Source organism: Aulonocara sp. 'chitande type north' Nkhata Bay, linkage group LG7 (assembly GCF_057382095.1).
Source record: "Aulonocara sp. 'chitande type north' Nkhata Bay isolate Kocher_YH1m ecotype deep benthic linkage group LG7, A_spYH_male_GT1.1, whole genome shotgun sequence".
NCBI lineage: Eukaryota > Metazoa > Chordata > Actinopteri > Cichliformes > Cichlidae > Aulonocara > Aulonocara sp. 'chitande type north' Nkhata Bay.
The window spans coordinates 45,902,267-45,923,867 of NC_141350.1; the positions used below are offsets into that span (position 1 = coordinate 45,902,267).

The 21,601-nt window shown below is 40.8% G+C and overlaps 2 protein-coding genes across 5 annotated transcripts in view; one reads left to right on the forward strand and one right to left on the reverse strand.

The window, feature by feature from the left end:
* The window catches only part of abl1 (abl oncogene 1, non-receptor tyrosine kinase), a 34,193-nt gene extending 30,114 nt beyond the window's left edge, over positions 1–4,079 (forward strand). For all 4 annotated transcript variants that reach the window (XM_086300773.1, XM_086300774.1, XM_086300775.1 and 1 more), the window contains one exon: positions 320–4,079. In XM_086300773.1, the coding sequence (XP_086156899.1) occupies positions 320–1,956 (1,637 nt within the window). In that variant the 3' untranslated portion in view covers positions 1,957–4,079. The remainder of the gene's footprint in view (positions 1–319) is intronic.
* On the reverse strand, positions 3,944–20,624 carry rab14l (RAB14, member RAS oncogene family, like). Its single transcript, XM_086300777.1, has 8 exons — positions 20,476–20,624; positions 14,485–14,543; positions 13,317–13,370; positions 12,469–12,646; positions 9,943–10,009; positions 6,899–6,986; positions 6,439–6,469; positions 3,944–6,338 (listed from the first exon to the last, which is right to left on the reverse strand). The coding sequence occupies exons 2-8, from the start codon at positions 14,534–14,536 to the stop codon at positions 6,161–6,163; spliced, it is 648 nt and encodes a 215-aa protein (XP_086156903.1). The 5' UTR covers positions 14,537–14,543; positions 20,476–20,624; the 3' UTR covers positions 3,944–6,160.
* Positions 20,625–21,601: the final 977 nt, after the last annotated feature.

Sequence of the window (21,601 nt, forward strand, 5' to 3'; positions counted from 1 at the left end):
AAGTAAAGACGGTCTGAGCTTTTGACAACCTGCAAGATCAAGTTCTTACTGAATTGTTTGGCTGTAACCACATAATAAGGATTGTTCCCACCAAAGCATTTTTTCTCCAGCTGTGAGGACTTAATTATAGATGATCTGCTGTCCTGCCCTTCTCTTTGCCCTGACATTGCTCTAAATATGTTTGGCAGACACACTGGTGGAGCTTGCTTTTACGCTTTCTTGAAAATTTTTTTTTTTTAGAAAAAAATACAAATAAAAATCTATAGTTGTTTGATTGCCTTTGCTGATAGTCCCCTGGTTCTTTTATGCTCTTCCACAGATCTGTTGGAAACGGAGGGGGCTGTGTCGTCACCCATGCTCCCCAGGAAAGAGCGCCCCCCCCTGGACAGCAACCTGAATGAGGACGATCGCTTGCTGCCCAAGGACAAGGACAAGACGCGTGGCTTTCTCAGCCTCATCAAGAAAAAGAAAAAGAGTGCACCAACTCCTCCCACACGCAGCTCCTCTTTTAAAGGAGACTGCCTCTCTGACAGGAGGTGCGTTACTCAAGATCCTCGAGACAGTGACATCTTTAACAACGGGGCATCATTGGGCATTAATGACGCCATACATGGCCTCCACAGTACGAATAATAATGGAGCAGCAGGTATAACTAATGGGGCTCCTACCTACCCAGTACCTTCTTGCCCTAGAAAGAAGTTACCTCTTGTAGTGACTAGCCCAGGTGGAAAGGGAGCAACAACTCCACCTAGTGAGGAGGAACCCTTTTCTAACTCTAGGTTTTTCTGGTCCATGCCCACTGGCTCAGATGGCACAGAATGTAAGTCTGTCACACTGCCGCGAGATCTGAGCCATCGCCGCTTCGACACAGGCACCGTCGGGGGCAAGCCAGCTCTGCCACGAAAGCAGCAGAAAGGAGAGAATGCGCCACGGATGGGCACCCTGACTCCCCCACCACGCCTGAATACATCTCCAGATATTTCATCCACCTTCTTAGGCAGAGATAATGATCTCAGTCCTGGTTCCAGTCCCAAGGCTTTGACACCTAAGGTGGTGAAGAGACCCAGTGTGTCAGGGCCAGAAAGCTCCAAGACCAGCGCTCTGCATGCCGAGCTTCTGAAGCCCAATGTGTTCCCTCCTATGGGAGCAGCTGGAGAAGAATGCAGGGCTCGCAGAAACAAGCACACGGAGTTCTCCTCCAGCAGGGATCGAGTAAAAATACAGAAACCCAAGCCAGCCCCACCTCCACCACCCACTAATGCAAAAACGGGCAAGGTCTCCCGCAGCCCCACTCAAGAGCTCCCCTCCCCGACTGCTTCAGAAATCAAAGCTAAGTGCCTCCCTTCCATCTCAGATCCCCACCACGCAGCCACTCCCAGTGACCAAGCCCGCTTACCCCTGAGTGAGGCCTCCAAGAAGCTGCCCTTGGGCTCCACCTCTAAACCTCAACCGTTAAAGACCTCCGCCTCTTCCACTTCAGTAACCAGCTCCCCCTCCAGCCAGAGCCTTGGAGGTTTGTCTTCTCCCCTCACCTCCCCCAACGATCCAAATTCACCTACTGCATTCACCCCTCTAGCGAAAACCCGATCCTCCCTCCGCAAGACTGCACCCCGCCAGGCCTCCGAGCGCACTCCAAACTCAGCCGTGACACGCGAAATGGTGCTGGAGGGCACCGAGCTGCTCCGCGCCGCCATTTCCCGCAACTCCGAGCAAACGGGTAGCCACAGCGCCGTGCTGGAGGCCGGCAAGAACCTGTCAAAGTACTGCGTGAGCTATGTTGACTCCATTCAGCAGATGAGGAACAAGTTTGCCTTTCGCGAGGCCATCAACAAGCTTGAGAGCAGCTTGCGAGAGCTTCAGATCTGCCCCAATGCCACGGGGGGCTCGAGTGCACAGCAGGACTTCAGCAAGCTGCTGTCCTCCGTCAAAGAGATCAGTGACATTGTTCAGAGGTAGCGCCTAGAATATGACACTATCAGACATAAAAATGATAACATTTTATGTTACACTACCCTTCCCCCCCCCCCCCCCCTCTCCATGCATGTGGGCCAACTGTTACCCAGGCCCAGCTCATGCTGGAGAGCAGCAGAGGTGGAGGTTCACACATACTCTAGTATGTTCTGAAACACTTAAGCATGTGGTTACTCCGGACTGAATCAAAGAAAGCTTTATGTAGATGCCATCAGACAGTCTGTAACATTGAAAAGCCTTAACTATGAATAAACACTGTCATTTGGCCTTCACATGAGGCGAGGGGCCAAATCTTTCATCAACGTAACCTTTCATGGTTGATTTTTCTTTTTGAAATGATCATGTCTTATGTTTTTGGTTTCTTCCCTTTATCACTGACTCGAGTATTAAAAGAAAAGACCTGTGATAATTGTTTCCATCACTGTTAGTGTTTCATTTTTTTAAATCATTAATGCTGACAACAGTGAACAAAAACAAAAATGCTTAACCTCATCTTGTAGTTTGCCTTTGTAACACAAATGCCATTTTTAAATGTAAGCGTTAAGGAACTTTTCTCACAGTGTTTGTAAGACTCTGTGTTTTGTCCCACATGCCCCTACATTTTCTTGTTTTTTTTTTAATGCCATCAATGTCTGGTTGTGTGCTGAGTGATGGAATTGTGTCAGTGTTTTTGTATGAATGCTCTTCTGCAGTATTTGCAACCACGTGCCATAATGTTATAATGGGAGCGAGCAAATGAGGCAGGATGAGCCTCTAGCCTTCACAGTTCTGCTTTTCTGCACACTTGGGTAACAATTAGTGCCTTAAACACTTACCGGCAGAGCTGTTCTTACTCTTGACACTTTACAAGTGCAGAAACATGCTTTTATCAAGTGGTTGAGAATGGCTGTTTTTAGGCGTGTTTCTTGGATTTCCATGTCTGCCATACCAAAAAAAAAAAAAAACCTTTGTTTCCAGTCTATACTGGGAGAGGGACCAGGGTTCTCAGTGGATCTGTTGATTTGCATTGTCCTTAGACTGGACTTCTTTTTACTAAACAAGTTTGATTCAACTTTCACTACATGTCATAAAAGCCATCAGTAGCAGACTGGCCCCGCAGCAGCACGCCGTCTGATCTGTTAGGAGGGGGTAACAGACTGAAACAGCGTTTCCGACTCTGACGGGCCTTCCTCGCATGTTCGAATGGTCTGAATGCTGTTTTGAGGCCTTTTCACCCCAGAGGAAAAAAAATCCTGGGGGAAACACTGGACTAAAATGTTTATGGAGCTATCACTTGCTGTGCTACAAAATGATGTGAGGTGACCAATACGGACTGAAAGAACTCGTCAGATTTCACTTTCACCACGTTCTTTCCTCACTTGCATCTCTCGCACAGTGTCAGTATTTGTGTTGTCGTGTCATCCCCGTGTGCCCCGTCTGACTGCGATGCCTGAGGACAAAAATCAACTGCTAGTTGCCTTGACTTCAACATGGTACTGTCAGTGTTGGCTTCTTTAAAAAAAAAAAAAAAAAGACGAAAAACTTCCTGTACCAACCATACCACTACTCGAATTTTGTGTCCAAGCCTCCTCGCCAATTTTGTACACAAACTTTCACTTGTAAATGTCGCCCCCCCCCCCTTTCTCCCCTCTACCCTTGGTGCAATTTTCGTTGCAATAAAAAACAAAGCAGTTGTGCTACTTGAAATACATTTTGTGTACGGCTTATTTGGTCATTTTGGCTGTGAAGTGAAAGAAATGATCTTTCAGAAACCATTTGACTTTTCTCTCCCACCTAAAATGGTTAGAGTATGATAACATCTAGGTAGAGCTTTTTCTTCTCACTGCAAAATTTCAGACAGTGTCTTGTGCTAACACGATACCTCCAGCACAAACTGGAACGGTGTGATGCTCTTTGCTTGTAGTAGACAGGATATTAAAAGTGCTCTTCTCATTTGCCGCCACAGATTTTTTAAAAAAAAAAGGACACAGCAACAGGTTATGTATAATTTATTTTTTTCTGTCTAGAGTATTTTTTTCATTAAAATCAAAATGTCAACATTTTAAAATCATATACACGCAAGAGAACGCATTTAAATGTTAGCACAGCTCCTTAAAAATTTATACATATGTACGTTTCTTTTTGTACTTAGACAAAAGCAGGAAGTGGTCACTCAAACTGCAGAACAGGTGGGGGACACAGGAAAAAAAAAATAAAATAAAAGGAAGACCCGGCCGGCCCACTTCCCACGATAACAAAGCAATCTCCCACTCCCCAAAAGAGTTAAGACAGCGATGCAGCCCCTCCCATACAGAGGAGCGGCGAAGGGGTGGAAAAAGAAAACAATATAAACAGAGTGCCCCACTCTCCGCTCCGTTACAGATATAAGAATCAAGGCAGACAAATAGTTTGCGCATCATCTCAATCCGCTTCCTCACCCCTCAACCACTCGGCAGGTTCAGTAGTGTGCAGACGGGGTGATGGGGGAGGGTGTCTAGTTATCTGTCCTTTACATACATTTATTAATAGAAACTATGTTACAGAATTTTTCCCAAGCATGAATTACAGGCAACCCACTAGCACACCAACTGTACAGAAATTGGCAGAGCGACCAAATAAATTTCTAAATTCAAAGTACAGTAGCGAGGTCATCACCAGTAGTTAAGAAGCAATATATACAGCTGTCCAATCGGGGAAACACTATGGTACAAATATTCGTACTTGAAAAAGGAGACAGATTTTTTTTCTTTTGTCATGTTTCGGGGGGCACACTGCTTGGTGTCGCTTTATAGGAGGCAGAAGAAATGGGCTCTTTAGTGCGGCTTTGTTGATTATACAGGAGGGACGAGTATATTTTTCCACTTAAACAGTCGGGACTTTGCTCCTAATACTTGGCCATTTAAGATACTGTGACCGTGCCGACTACCTCAAGTACTTCAGTTATTTGTTTCAGTAAAATGTGACAATGAATCTAAAAGAGCTGATTTATTGAATCGAATTGAATTCAGAGAGCAGTGTGAAGAGCAAGTGCAGCAAAACAAAGATTCCAGAGTAATAACATTAATAATAAGGCAACAAACAATGACAAAGAAAATGCTGGTAAAGACAATCTTGTTATACGTGACGTGAGGGAGAGTTTGGGTGTGAAATGGGAGATAAAGAAGAAGAGCTGGTGCAAAATAAAAAAAATCTTTGTGTGACAAAAACAAACAAAAAAGTCACAGGGTGGCTGTTGTTGTTAAAGTGTCATTTTAGCTCAGTCTATACAAACACAGACAAGCTGGAAAACACCCAATATTCCATGTAATAACTCAGTGGAGAGGCCCGGGGAATAATCCACAAAGAATTTCTGGGTAATTCCTAGTTTTCTAGACCCCCCCCCCCCTTCTTTCTGAGAATATCAGCATTGCCACATCTGGCAAAGGACTGTGCCAAAGCAGAGAAAGCAGAATTTAAAAGACACAGGCAGGTTTGAATCGAGACCGCTGGAAAAAGCTCCCTCAACTACACATTCCTGGACACGTGCTTAAGAGCGTCTACCCGTGTGGCTGCTTGATACATGACTTCATCACCATTGCGTTCTGCTCCCAAGCAAATAAGCACGAGTGAGATATCACATTTGCGTGTGCTGATAAAATACAGGAAATGTAACCCATGCAGGGGAGGCGGACTCTGGGAATATAATTTAGTTCCAACTGATTGGTGGTGGATGAAACTTAACGCAGTGTTTACATTTCGCATATAGCTATAAAATCCAACATAAAAAAACAGTCTTGCTTTATCATTATCGTATGAACATTACATCTATCTAAAGTGTCAGTGACCTGTGTAATGTGTGGTGGATTCTATGATACTATGATGGAGGGAACTAGGCTGAATGGTGTGAGAGGTTTGTGGGGGGGTGGAAGAAGAAGAGTTATCGGATGACAATACACTGATCGAGATTAAAGAGGAGGAGGAAGAGGAGGAGGAGAAGGGGGAGATGTAGTCCACAAAGCCCAGCTCAGCCTGGCCCAAGTCGATATTCACCCCCCTCTGTTCCTTCCCTCCGCAGCCCTGCTCTCACGCAGCACCTGGTGCAGTGGGATGGGGTGTGAATGCACGGAGGTGGTGGATGGAATGGAGGGGATTGGCAGGACAGGAAAGGGGGTGGGGGGTGGGACAGACAGACAGTGGGAGAAATGGGGCAAAGGGGCTTTTTGCTTGGTCATTAGCAGCCGCAGCCTTCCCTCTGGGGCTGTGGTTCGTTTGTTATCCGGCCGCCCTGAGGGGCCGAGGGCTTATGCTGAACCCCCGACTCGGCAGCATTCAGGTCCAGGCTGCCATCTTGGATATTCTGGTAGATCTTCTTAGCAGCTTCCAGGAAGGCGTCCTCAACGTTTTCACCTCTGAACAGACAGGGCATACACACAAATGTGAGCTACACAGAAGACGGCTGATCGGATCTTGTTCTGCAGGAACTGGAAAGCTGAAGTTGTGCAGACTTACGTTTTTGCGCTGGCTTCCAAGAACAACAAACCTGTTCAACATAAAACAGACACAATGACTGAGTCACTAAAACACAGCGCCAAGTGTGCATACCTCAAATACCAAGTCATCATTCACCCCCTCTTTTAATTAATATTGCTCCATTTCTCCTAGAATTTACTGCCCCACCAAAGTAAACTGAAAGATGTTAATCTTGGCTTTGCTGCCCCCCACCCCCCCTTTTTTTTTTTTTTTTTTTTTTTTTTTTTTTTTAAATAAAGTTCAAATCAAAACCATCTTAGAGACAGATCACAGAAAACTCATTTTAGTGTCAATATTTGTGGACATTTTGTTAAGAATCCCGTGAATATTATCCTGTTGAAAGTTATTCTTAGACAGATGTAAATGGCTAAAATTGCCTCCCACTGAAACCTTTTTCCACCTTAACCTCCCAGCATGCACCGGTTGACGTCTCGCTCACCGTTCTCCTCGGCAAACTGCTTCGCTTCCTCATACGTAACATCCCTCTGGGCCTCCAAGTCGGCTTTATTTCCTATGAGAATGATCACCTAATGATAAACACAAGGGAAGAGAGTGTGAGACGATCCCCTGGACACTTTGTCTGGGAGAAATTTGCTGTCTAATCCTTTGAGAGATAATAAAGCCAAGGGCAATCCAGGAAGACTCCACTACGTTGCTGAGCTAATTTTAAGATATTGATTGAGAGAACGTGTGCTCAACAGGATCCTTAGCAACTGCGATGTAATTAGAGATTTACTGAACTTCTTTCTAAAAGAGTGACAAAATGACTAAACCAAAACTGCTGTACACCACCTTTTACATGCCAATTTCTTTTGCTTTTACTGCAGAATTGTTCAGCACTAGGGCTAATACCGGCAATATTAGGCAATGATAAGAAAATGAAATATCGCGATAGAATATGGCTAAAATGCGCATGCGCAGTGCCTTTGTTTTCATACACACGTGGGAGGGAAAAGCGGATCGTTGAATGAAACAGCTGAACCACAATTGGTTTTTAAAAATGCTGCAACTTCAGTGGTTATGAACTAGTTTGGGTTTCGTCCGTCAGATACACACCAAAGCACAATTTTTGGTGGAGCATGCTAGCGGGCCGTCGTTATTAACGTGTTTTTCGGAAAACAAGGCACACTTAAAACCAATCCTTTGATTTTCTGAAAAATCGGCAGTGCCCCTTATAATCCGGTGCACCTTATGTATGAATTCTGGTTGTGCTTACTGACCTCGAACCAATTTTATGTGGTACACGGCGCTCAACAATCTGTCAAAAAATGTTTTAGTGCGACTTTCGTAAGCTACTAAGCCGCACCGCTTGATGGATTGTCGGAGCATTAAGGCTATCGTAGGCAGGAGCCTCGCCGAGTGATACGTACGGTGCTTCAACATAATATTACCCTACTGTGTGTGTATAACTTTAAGTGAAAATACATTGATGGGGTTTTTTTTGCACTAATAAAGTTGTGGAGTTGTAAAGTATTTTGTCTCGCGTCAATTATATCGTCTAAAACCAAGGCAGGCAGATGTTGGGAGTTGGGGCAGATGCTGTGACAACACCAACAGTGCCACCACTTTGTGCTAAAGTATTTAAAATTGGCAAACAGCAGTTCTATTTCACAGCTCAGCGTAGTTTTGGCTTTTGCTTTTGGAAGATGTACAGTCATCACTGCCCACAGTGCTATGTGCACTGAACACTCATTTGTGATTTGACGCTCTCCTCTCTGGTATGCATGCAAACAAGATCAGAAACCACCTGTCAGTGGAGTCAGATCTGCCCGTTTCACAACATTAACACAAGTTTAGAAGAATCCTCATCTTTACAGCTCAGATGAAACACATTTAACCTATTAGACTGATCAAAATTATTCTAATCTGTTATAAATATATTAAGGATAGCTGTATATACTGTTTAGGGACATGAAAACAAATTATTTGATTTCTTTCCCTCAACCTGAGGCACATTCTGTTTCATAGTAAAGGCCTCAGGTTTATCTCCAGTCTTTTTAGTGTTTAGAAGTGGGGTCACTTCCCAGGATACATCACCATGGTAACTTATGCTGAAGTTTATATTAGATAAGAGATCAACTTGTACAGAAATCAGCACCTGCTCACCAATCAGTCCTCTGAAAAAAAAAAAAAATACATTATAATTCCTAGAAGATCTGGTGGATCTTTGTAAGAAAGTGAGTTTTTGGGTTGTTTTTTTTCCTTAGGGACCGTCTAAAGATTTTGTCTCTTTGTGACAAGCATCAAAATAAATAAAAAAATAATAAAAAAAAATGGATGGCTGCAAGCAATGTTACACATGCAAGAAACTCTTAATTTTTTTTTTTTTTTTAAACATGTATTAGCATAGCAATATCACCCCTAACCCTTCAACTTGTTGATTGCATATAAAATTAATTATGAATAATAATTATTATTGATTTATAGGATTTTATTTCTTCTTTACTTGCCATCTTCTTTCACACTGGCTCTAAAAGAGCCTAGTCACACTGAATTTAATTATAAATACTGTCAGATGTTCCGATGAGTTAAAGATGGGGGATTACTCAAACGTATGTAACTAAAACATTTTGGGGGGCAATTTCCATGCTGGCTTTAAATAAGTTATGTAGCACACTGTCACTAACTGCAGTGCTGTATGGCACTTTAATACTCCTATTCATACTGTATTCTTTCACACACTGGCTGCAGAAGCTCTGCTCAGAACATTGAGCATCATGTGTTTAACTTCTTCAGATTTATCTAACATTACAGTTTGCTCTCTGTTAGTAAAATAATTCAGCTATGATACCAGTAAACCTCTGTGTTTGTGACTGATCACATGCTGCCAACATTGCCTCTATGTTTGTGTTCACAACTAAACTAGGTAAAAGTCTATGTTGACTTTAAGTTGATAACCACCTTTGTGTAAATGTTTAGCAGGATTAATAATATTGGTGTAGCTTGATGGATTCACTTCATAGTAAAAGTCCCAGATTTAACAACTTCAAAGTGTTCAGATTCTGTTAAAGTGGACTGTGCCAGAAAGAAACCAAAAACTTAATACTGTTCATATTAGCTTAGTAAAGTTTACTTGTACTCGTCATTAAAATGAGCAGTGGATAACACAGCTCCATACAAAGCCTGTGTATAGTTGTGACTGGATATACAGAAACATCCCTTTTTGCTTTCTGCCATCTAAAATGTGAACAGGAAGTGTCATGTTGCACAAACACACTTCCCTGATGGAACACAGACCTCTGAGAGTGAGAGCAGGAAGGTTTAGAGCTAATCATATTTACCAAGAAAAACCTATTTAAGAAATGGACGGGGCTGAGTGGCTCCAAAAAGACTAACAGGGGGGTGACAAAGGGATAAACAGCATAGCGACAACTTAAAGCAATTAAAAGAAGAGAAATCAATGCAGAAAGAGAGTGCAGAGACGAGGCTGTGGAGACACGTGTGCAGCTTAAGACAATCATTAATTTCAGTGCGTGTACTCACAGTATTGGGGTTGGTGAGGTTTCTGGCATCAGTCAGCCAGCTGCTGAGATGGTTGTACGTGCTTCTCCTGTTTGACATCAGAGGGACAGAGGTTACTATGACGACAAGCAAAGACATAACATCCTGCCATCTCTGAGGATGGATTTGAAAAGAGGCAGCAGCTGCCATATAATACAGGCAACAATAACCATGGAGGAAATCATCTGGGAGTTATGGATACATCTGGAAGTGATACTGCTTTCTCCAGATCATAAGTATAAACTTTATTTATATCAACAGCTTCCTGTGCCTGACGATGCAGCTACCAACTCCAATGCCACATTATCCAAGTTACAGCCTCATTTCCATTTTCCAATAAATGAACCAGTCCTCAAAATTTTATTTTGAGCCATCAAGTTAACAAATTCAGACGCTCTGAAGTCTGCTCACAAGATTTCAGGCAGGTTACGAGACAGACAATTCTGCATTGGTTTCTTGACCTCCAGAGACCCGAGCTCTTGTTCCTGGTACATTTTTAATTTCTCCTAGATAGTGGTTAACACATTTGTCTTGCATGCAAAAGATTTGGGCACAAATGTAGCCCAGCGGTGACAAGCTACTCCATGTGGATAAATAGGTGGGTTGCATCAGAAAGGGCATCCGGCGTAAATTTAGATATCTGTGCCAAATCAAATATGTGAATCCATCCACTAGTGGTGAGCCTTTGGGAAATAAGTGAGCAGCTCAGGGTAACTCAGTCAAAGTAACTCTTTTTGGCTGTGATTAGTTGGACTGATAAGTATATAAACTAAACTTTGCCTTCAAAAGGGAAGTGATCACTTTGTTACAGAGTAATTACAAAGAAAAACATGTCTTCATATGGTAAATGGACTGGTTCTGATATAGCAGTTTTTGACTGAGCACTCAGAGCACATTATACAACGCTCCTAATTCACCCATTTACACCTATTCATGTAATAATGAATGCATCCATCTAACCTGGATATTGCACACCAAAGGATATTTGCCTTGCAGCAGTGATCGAACCACCAACCTTCAGATTAGCAGATGACCTGCTCTACCTCCTGAGCTAGAGCCACCCCATGTAGGGACAATGAGTTTATTCAACAGCATAACACAGTGAACTGAACAGTGCTTAAAGTACTGAGCAGAAAAAAGGGGAAAGTGCAGGAAAGCTCAAATATAATGAGTCCCTATGAACACACAGGGTCTCTGGAGGTTAAAAGAAATAATTTGAATGTTACTTATCCAACACAACCTACTGTCTACACTGGTGTGGCCCATGTTAATAACAAATGTATACATAAAAACAGAAGAATGCAAATGAAAGCCACATCTTTTCATTAAAGGATATGGTTATAGTTAGGTGTATAGTCACAGAAACCATAGATGACAAAGAAAACACTGCGTTGGCACTCATTTAGCCCTAGAGGCCAGTTTGCAGTTTGGACAGACATTCCACATGTTCAGCTGTGTTTGCTTGGCATACCACTGATACCATCTAACAGTTTGGGTAAGAAGGTCAGTCGCATGCAGTAACACAAACTATTTGTATTTGTTCAGGAGTAGGTGTGCTGGGCTGAACGGTGCGGTTATCAAATGTTCATGCTTTCCTTTAACTTCCTCTTTCTGCACAATGCACTATATGGCTATTGTGTACACTAGGGCTGCACGATTTTGCATAAAATGAGAATCACGATTTTTTTGCTTAGAATTGAGATCACGATTCTCTCACGCTTTTCTTTTCCAGTATAAATATTTATTGCGCTTATTAACTGCACATCAACTTCGTAACAGTTGAGACTGAACATAAAAACAATAAATAAACATAAAAACAACAAATGTCTCACATTTTGTTGTTGCCGCAAAATGTACTGCTTGAAATTCCGTCTCCACCGTTGCTCGACGCTGCGTGTATAGAGCAGGTAGTGCAACAATAGAAAAATAGTTGCGGGATGGCACTGTGTAGCGTTTGTTTAGGGTGTTGATGATTTTCCTAAATCCCTCGTTTTGCACAGTGTTGATGGGAGCCATATCTTTGGTCAGGTGATAAGTGATAGCCTCCGTAATTTCTTTGTGCCTGCGGGAGTTCGACGTGTATAGGGAAGCGCTGTATAAGGATCCCGTTGTTGATGTTTGGGTGGTTGACCGGGACGGATTTTCTCCTGTCACTTTCTTGTCATCCCTGACGTGCTCTCCGTTGTTTTTTCCCTGCCAATTTTAGCAGCCAGCTCCTGTATTACGTGGTATAAGGCTCCGCTCTTGTCATTTGTTGAGCAGGAAGAGTGAGCGCTTGTTTTCATGCAGATTACGTCCCGGATCAAAATGCGGTACAATCGTCGTCGTCTCTCGTTTTTTTTGTTTGTTTTTTTTAAATCGTTGTCATTTGGAAATGAGATCGCACATAAGTATGAATTGAGATCGCGATTTTCTAATGATTAATCGTGCAGCTCTAGTGTACACTGTCAAAGTTTCTGTGTTAAGCGGTGACCATGACTGCATCAATACATAACAAGCACGCTCTACCTGGTGATGTCGTAGACCATAAGCGCCCCTGCGGCCCCGCGGTAGTAGGAGCGGGTGACGGCCCTGAAGCGCTCTTGTCCTGCTGTGTCCCAGATCTGGAGCTTGATCTTCTGCCCACTTACTTCGATTATCCTCGTACCAAACTCCACGCCAATAGTATGAGGGCAGTCAGCCATGACTGGGGAGAATAAGTATGTCAATGAATTCTACTGTTGCCCTTACTAATGTTTTTGTATTTCAAGTCTTTCTTCTGTCATCCGTTTTGTGAACTTTAACAAAACACGTGCCTAGTTTGAACTTAAAATTACGTAGTAACAAACATTATTCAATATGTATAGGTCACACATAGCCAACTTGTTCCTACTGTACGGCAGCAGCAGTTGCATCAATAATTAATCGCAGTCTTTAAAGTCATCACTTTGTCTAAACTGCAAACACTCTTGATGTATCAATTTGTTTGAAACTGCCACTGAAACCCTCTTCTACATCACTCCAGTGTGTGTATGCATGTGTGCACTGGTGTATGGGTGCAGGCAGGATGCGATTGTGGACAAGTGAATGAGTAACACAGCATCTGGCTTGTTAATAGTAGCACTAAACAACTGAGCTGAATGGTAATGGGAGGCTGCAGCTGGCTCATACACAGAAGAAGAGACTCTCACTGTTGAGCTCACACTCCACATCTATGCTGCTGACTTCCGCTGGTGTATAAAAGAAATCCAAAGAGATTTAGCCACTCCAGTTAAACCTGGCAAATCTCACATGCACTGGGGCACACGCAGAGATGAAAAGGAGTCAAAAGAAGAAAAAAAAAAAAAAAAAAAAAAAAAAAGCAGGGCAGCACTTACATTTCTTTTCTGTGAACTGGTGAAGCAAACATGACTTCCCTACCCCCATGTCCCCTGTGGAGAGAAACTCAGGTCAACCAAGGAAATAACAGAAGAACAACAGTTCTCTATTCAAGCCTGAAGTGTTGCCCCCATGCATGATGCAGCAGACCCTCAGTGACAGTCAGCAACTACACTTAAAATTTCATGTGGACTTAATGAGAGAGTCAGGCGGGGATAGATGAGTGTATGTGGTCCTGCAGATTTTGACAATAAATGTTTTTTATTGTCGAAAAACATTTTCTCACTAATGGTACATCTATATTATGCTTTGATTAAGTCTGAAGTACTTTTGCACTTCAAAATACCCCCAATAAATTTGCTGTGAACAATATCATACACCTAAGTCATATAAAACTTACTAAAAATACTTCTTAATTTCCAGCTGCGCGTCATGTAGCTGGAGTTGAGTGTTTTAACCGATGCATGAAACTATACATTTTTAGACATAAGTTGTAACAGCCGCCGTTTTCTTTGTGAGTATTTATTACACAGCGTGTAAGCCTGTTCTAACGTTTGCGTCTAAGGTTTATTTTTTAGCACCTGACGGCTCTTTTTTTACTTCTCATCCGTAAAAAATCTGCTCTTTCACGTGATTCAGTTTATTTTGAAAAGTCTCAACAGGATCTTGAGCTTTATTGTGAAAGGTGTATGTGGAACATAAACAAGCGGACACGCAATGCTGTTACCGTCGTTATTGCTAACCACAACGCATAAAAACAGGCGCTTGTCCATCCGTAGTGTGGTTATATAAAATACAAGAGAAAGAGAGAACTTTAAGAAATTAATATAGCCACTACAGTGACCATCAAAACGATGAAAAATATTGACGTAAACAGTTTATTTTGCGACACCACAAAACAAACGATAGCGTAAAATGAAACGATAGATGTTTTTATATCGTCATCCGATATATATCGTTATATCGAACAGCCCTATGCCAGAACACCCCCTTGTTAGAAGTACTCAGTTATGTTACCTTCAAAAATGGACTAATATGACATACGCTGGACCCACTCAAAGCCACCATGTAATGGAAGTACAATAAATGTGCAGTTTGTGAGAAGTGCCATCAATATTAGTCACTAGAGAGCCTCCAAACTGCTGGCAATTGGTACTGATCACTTACCGATAATGATGTATTTGAAAATGTAGGAGTAGTTGTACGGTGCGGTGGCCATTGTGGCTCTGAAAGAGGAAAAACAGAAGAACAGTTTAGCCACTTAAACCTTTAACAGAGAAAAGCAACTTTTCCTTAAGAGGGGTCAATACATGTAGATTATAATCATTTGACTTTTACAGTCAGTTTCCCTGAACACTTCCACTAATCTTCCACTCAGATCAGCAAGAGGTTTACTAATCTGGTAAGGTTTTGACTCCATATAAATAAACTGCACATGATGCAATGAATAAGAAAAGACAAAGACAATTAAGCATGGACAGCTCTTTCTCACACCTTCTGCACTTTATGCAAAAACAACACGATGTGTGGATATAAATAAAACAACAAGTCCTGTAGTAACAGTAATGGAGCCGCTTACTGTTTAATGACTGTGTTACAGGTGTGATTATTGATCTCCAGTAAAAGCTGTACAAATTCCAGCGAGTAGTTACAGGATTAGCATAGTCCTGAAGTGAAGGTTCAGACAGCTGAGAAGGCTGATTACATTCATGACCAAAAGGACTAACTACACAAAAGCTTCAAGAACACAAATAAATTTAACTCATCAGCAATTGAACATGGATTTTTTTTCAATGTTGTTTTTTGTTTCTAATATGAAGGGAAAAACCTGCCAAACACAATTTTGGCGCCAAGCATAAAAGTAAATTTACCAGAACTGTGATTTACATTAAATTGGTTTAGGTTCATTCAAAATACTTTAAATAATAAATGCTATAAATAATGCTTTGAATAAATTGTGTTTATCAAATGGACAAACATAACATGAAAATCCCTATACTCTAATTGTACATAAAGCAACCAGAGGGTACATTTCCATGCATGAACTATCCAACAATACTTTTTACTAGATGGAGGGATATTAAACTAGCAGGTGATATGATTCAAATACTTTGCAAAAGTCTTGTACCACTGCTCATTTCCTTTATATTAACTTTTCAAGGAAGTTTCCAGTGTTATTTTTTTTATTTTTTTTAAGTAGTGTTAAGCAGTAGTTCTGCAGGCTTTCTGAAGGTCTTTTAAAGTTTTTCTTTGGACACTTGCTGCCGAGGCCTGGTCATGTTTGAGGCTTCATTATAGCCAGTGGTGCTGGTGATCTTGCCCAAATTGACAGAATTATGAATGCAGAAAAGTACTGTCACATTTAATAAATAAATAAATAAATAAATAAATAAATAATACGGTCTGCGCCAGTCTACAACACCCTTACTACAGAAAATCACAAATATACTTCAGAGTACTCATATCTACGACAACCTTTGAAGGGTGAGACCAGAGAGGTGATGGATCTTTTTTAACAGTGTTAGAGCTTTTCAGTTATTAGAAAGACTTTCAAGAAGGAATCCCATTACCTTCCTGTCTCAATTTCACTTCTGAGAAGGCCCTTTCAGACTTTCACTCCTTTCCATTAATCTGACAACATCACACACGCACACACCTCTTAGCAGAAATGATGCAGAGAACTAAAGGTGTGGTTGTTTGATTCCACAGTTGCTGCTGACAGTGCTCATTTCCAACAGCGCAAAAGACCTGCTGCATGGGAGGCATAGCACTGAAGCAACTGCGGATGCTTCAGTGTTCACAATCAAACCAGAATTACAACAATTATATTACAACTAGGTCCATTAATAGGCATTGTTAGGATCTATAAATACCAAATACTGATAACAGTAATTACCGCTTATCAACACTACTCACCATATTGTGGTAAAATAAAGAAATACCAGCAGCTGGTAGTAGTAAGAAGGTATGAGGGTGTCAGTCTGTAATTATTTTTTTTTTTTAAACAATCAATTTTGGTATAAAATTCCTTTAACACTAAGGCTAGGCAAGAAAAGAGAAAAAACCAACAACCTTGCCACGCTATTTTTTTTTTTTTCTTTTCACCAGATTATATTCATGATTATTGATATCAACCACAATATAAATGAAATCACTGTTTTTCAAGCTTAATTTTAATTAATTTAGATGTAAACACTTTTTTTGTCAAAACTTCAACAAATTCACTGTAGAATGTTATACGGGTGTCTGTGTTTATGAATAATATTAAACAAACAAAAAAGGCACGAGAGTATAGTACTGCCTCTGAGGGGCAGCAAGACTCGTACATGGATCAGATGTGCGACTTGACCACAAATGTGATGTGGTCACCAAGCTGTGTCTCTACGCTCTGTGTGTGGTTGGCAAAGCGAGAACTGTTTATGCCCAGGGAGTTGGTGACAAGGGTCAATTACTTGAATCAGTTGGTTACATCTGAAAATTTCAACTGTGCTTACTGGCATCATGACTTTTACAACACAGGTTGGTTGTTGCATCAGTGATGTCTGCGTTACTCTGTATTTTGTCGTAAGGCGTGGTATAGGAGAAAGTTCTGGGACTGTCGTCTTGTGCTGTGCAGGTAAATGGTCAACTGTGCACGTGGCAAAACGATACTTGCCTTTGTAAAAACATGTTTTTGACACATTTTCCAGTGTATGCTACTTTTCTTTCTTGTCAAACTTTAAAAAGCCAAAAATAAATAGCCAACCTCCACACCACTGAACTCTTTGGACCCTCAAATATACATCCTATCCTATATCATATCCTCATCTTTTGGGCCTTGGGCCAAGTCTGTCAGGTTGTTATGTTCTATAACGCTATTACTCAAGTTTGAACATTTTGTGTTGTCATTTTGTCTCATCTCATTTACAAACCTAATGTACTGTTGTGTACTTCTCATATGCTATTTGCATGAACCTAACGTGATGCGGCTGTTCCAACCACACAACTGGCTCAGCGCAGTGATATTCTCATTCTCACCTTTCGTGTTATCTGTCAAAACATGGATGGAATGAATTCTATACTGATCTCGTATTTCTATGAAGGAAAATTATTTTGTGATAGTTACCTTAATTACTGCTGCACAGTATTAAATCGAGATGCTGCTGTACACGATTGACTGCTGTAGGAGTAGTAAATAATTCAGACTTAATCAAAAGAATAATCATTCAGCAGACAAATGATTTCTCTGTAACTTGCAAAGATAATCTGCCTTAAACCAGTGTCATTCTCACATGAAGTTCAAAGGAAACTATACTGCAGTCAGAGCAGTTCCTAGAAACCGAAATCACAGTGCCCGAGCACAACACAATGCTGGTTTTACGCACGTACTTCTACATCTGCAGATTGGTCAGCTTAATTTAAACTCAATCGTTAGAAATGCATGTAGCAAGAGAAAAAGTGGAAATAGAAAAAGCAAATAAATGGAAAAGTACAGACAGCAAAAGAAGAAAAAAGTGCAAGAAACAGAATAAAAAAAATTGAGTACATGGTTGAAATAAAGACATAAGACGCTGCAGGCTACTTAACTGAGGTTGAATCAGATAAAGATATCAATTAAACTTTAGCTTTTATAACAGTAAAAACAATGTTGGGTCACAAACCCTCATGTTTACACATACTCATATTGACTCGAGCTTTGACTGAGGAAAAAAAACTAGAAATGTGACAACTGAAAACAAGACAGAAATATAGGTGTACAAAGACAAATTAAAACTAGACAGCTAACAATGTAGTAGTTGTATTTTTCTTAATTAATAAGAGCAAAAGTTCCTGAGTGTTATATTTTCAAGAGATGTAAACAACTCTTAGCGCTAGCAGTGCCTTTGTGACTGTGTTTCTGTGGGTGGTCCAAGAAAAGATTTGGCACAGTCTTCTGCAACTTGACCTGTGCTTTAGTGTTTAATCACACCACCAACAAGCAGCTAACTACAGCAAAAAAAATAATATATATAAAAAAAATGTATGCATAAACTTCCTATTTATAAATGCCCGTATTCTATCCAGGTACCAGACTTGGGGTTGCTCCATAGAAGTAATAAATTACACAGTACCTTTTCATTCGCTCACTATTCACATAAGTGAAGAACCTTTGTAATGAAATTAACAATATAACTGTAACTGTAAAGTGATTACTGAATTTAGTACAATAACACATTATGTTACTACATTACCAAAAACGTAATCTGTAATCACTGGTGGATACCTACATTATTTCTACGTTGTGGTGCATTATCAAGTCTGAAATCATCGTGAAAAATCACAAACACAGTAGACACAATGTATGTTTACATTTAATTAATCCCTACAGTGTGATTCATGTGGGTAAAGACAAAACATAACATTGCACTTATGCTCCACACCATGATTTAGTATAGGACCTTGAAGCTGTCACACCTCACTACCATCCTTTTAACTCCCAACATATTGTTTCACACACTCTTTTTCTAGGCTCTCTGCTGTCACATGACCCTCATGTGGTCTCTCTAGCTCCAAAGTGATGGCCTGTTGATTTTGCACAATCCCCAGAAAGAGCAAAAGTAAAATGTGACTTGGCTGTGACATTCGACTTCATTTTACACCCTTTTTTCCTCCCACCGCTACACATGGCATAGAAATAAACCCCATGAGTATCAGTCAAGGAGAAGGCGAGTCAAGACCATGTGACCAGACTGCAGCCTCAGCACTTCTCCTTTCCTGAAGCTTTCTCTAGAGAAACAGGGACACTGCCTTTCTTCCTCTCAACAGACATTCCTCATAGAGGCAAAGAGATGATGTGATTTCAGGAAATCATGACACATATAGTCACACTGTCTCCGTGATGTTCAGACCCACCACTCAAATCACGTGACTAAAAAGAACGTGATACCCCATAGCTATTATATACACTCTTGAAGGACGCTACCGCGATACAAAAATGAGTGACGTGTTTACATGCTTACAGTAAAACAAAAAACTAAATATTAAGTAACGCGGTAATAATTTAAGATAATGTCCACTAACACACAGTGCACTAACACCAGAAACAGAAATGATGCAGCACTTTAAATGTCGACGAAGGCAAAGCTATCCAAATTTCGACCATACAAAAGTTACCATCGTTAACTCAATGACCAATTTTATTTATTTATTTATTTATTTTAAATCGTGTATGCCTGCTCTTTGGAAAAAGGACACCCAAATAAGAAGCTAATACACTACCGGCTAAGGGATTAGCATTGCAGTACAGGAAAAAAAATCGCTTTGTTACAGTTATTCCTACACAAAAACAAGGAATTAGACGGGCCAGTCAAATCCATCGTCAAACCCGACTTGGATATCGGAGGTTGACCCTTCAATATGGAACCCTAACGAAATGCCTGTTTCTTACCGACGGCGACTAGCTTAACGTTAGCTTGACAACCGGCAAAAATGACAGCGTCGCTATGACTAAATCTCTGCGATTAGATTCCATGCGTGAAAAAAAGAGTGCTGCTACGAAGCGGAAATGGATATAAAACCTGATACTGACTTGAACAGACATTTAGATGGCAAATTCAGATAAATATACGGCCTTAAATTGGATGTTTTGACAAACAAGTTTGCGTTAGCTAGTCACTTGCTAGCTGACAGAGACGGATAACAACAAATCCCATAAATCAAAGCACATAAGCCACCTGCCCTCATCGCCACACAAACAGCTGATTTAAATGCATTATTGAGTAAAAACAGGTTCAGAAACGCAACCTGGCCTGAGCCCAATTTCATGAAAAATGCCTCAATACACTAAACTAACGAAAGCTAGCGACAGTTTTAGCAGGCTAGTTTGTCAGCTAATGGCAAACACGTAACGCGTTATCTTGTTATTTCAAGAAAACCAAGCCCTTTGTCGTAAACAGTAGCATTTTTTTCCATAACCGTTTAATATGTGATGCCTCACAATATTGGACTTAGAACCCAACCTTGCATTAGTCATCTGTTAGCTACCATCGTTAGCTTTCCACCTAGCTGACTCCTGGAAAACACAAGAAAGCTTAACACTTCCAAGGGTTTCTTCGTTTAAATATCAGTTTCTCTACATTTATTACACATTACACGGGCGTCTATGAGTGCAATCAAATACCCCCCTTCTTCTGTCCTTACCAGATATTAAGTCTTTTGCGCTTTGAGCTGTTCACAGGAGGTATGCAGGTTATCCTGGCTCAAGTATGATCTGTCTATCCAAGATGGCTGCTCACGGCACAGGGTTTCCTCCGCTCTATACAATGGGCTTCTGGGACAAAGAGCCTCGTATGCGGCGATTTGCAACTTATGCACTGCCTCCTCGAAGGTAATCACCTTCACAGGTGTATTCTTGCAAAGGTTACTACTCTCGTAAACTGCTTAACAGGGAGCAATCGTCATGTCACACTATGAAATAATCACTTTGGTGAAATCATGAGCCACTATAAGAGGGAAAGTTCAAAATTTTAGCAAGCTTCATCTGCCACCTGAGAGGTTTAGGCTTGTGGAGTACGCTCAAATGCATCTGGTCAGCAGATGTTAAAAGAGTTACAACAGCACCATCAGCACACAGCAACACAAAACAATACTAGAACTCCATCGAGGGGCATCGCTAAGATCTTGAAACACTGTGGACTTAGCCCAACCATGAAATCATTTGATTTTCACTGGAAACAGTGGCTTAAATATATTCTTACAATATGATTACTATATATTTTATAGTAAAGTTAATATAAAATGTCAGACACTGTGCTTCACCCTTATAACAATTGGCAATGTTACCAGCGAATGGCCTCCAAAACCCTAAAACTGCACAACACAGGCCTTCACATCCTTTCACAGCAGAGTTTGCAAGCCTATCCAAATCTATCTATTTAGACATATAACACTGGCCTCAAAAATGTACCATAAGTAGGGGCTCTAAAAATACATAATTTTGATAGATGCACAAAAAATAGAAGAGTAAAATAAATTAAAAATTGGATAAGAAAATAATTCAGCAAGATGCATGTTTTTCTTCTTTCATGTGATCTTTGCTCTGATTTTTTTTGTTTTGTAGATGACAGTTTGTGTCAAATAAAACATGTGCTATAATTATATATTATCACAATATATGTAAACATATAACTCTCCTACCTGAGCATCCTTCAGTTTTTTTAAGACAGTTGTCAATATACTAGGTGAACTGTTTTGTTGTTTGCGCTGGGTATGGTAAATGGACAGGTTCTTAAGCACGTCATACAACATGCCTAATTCACTCATTCAT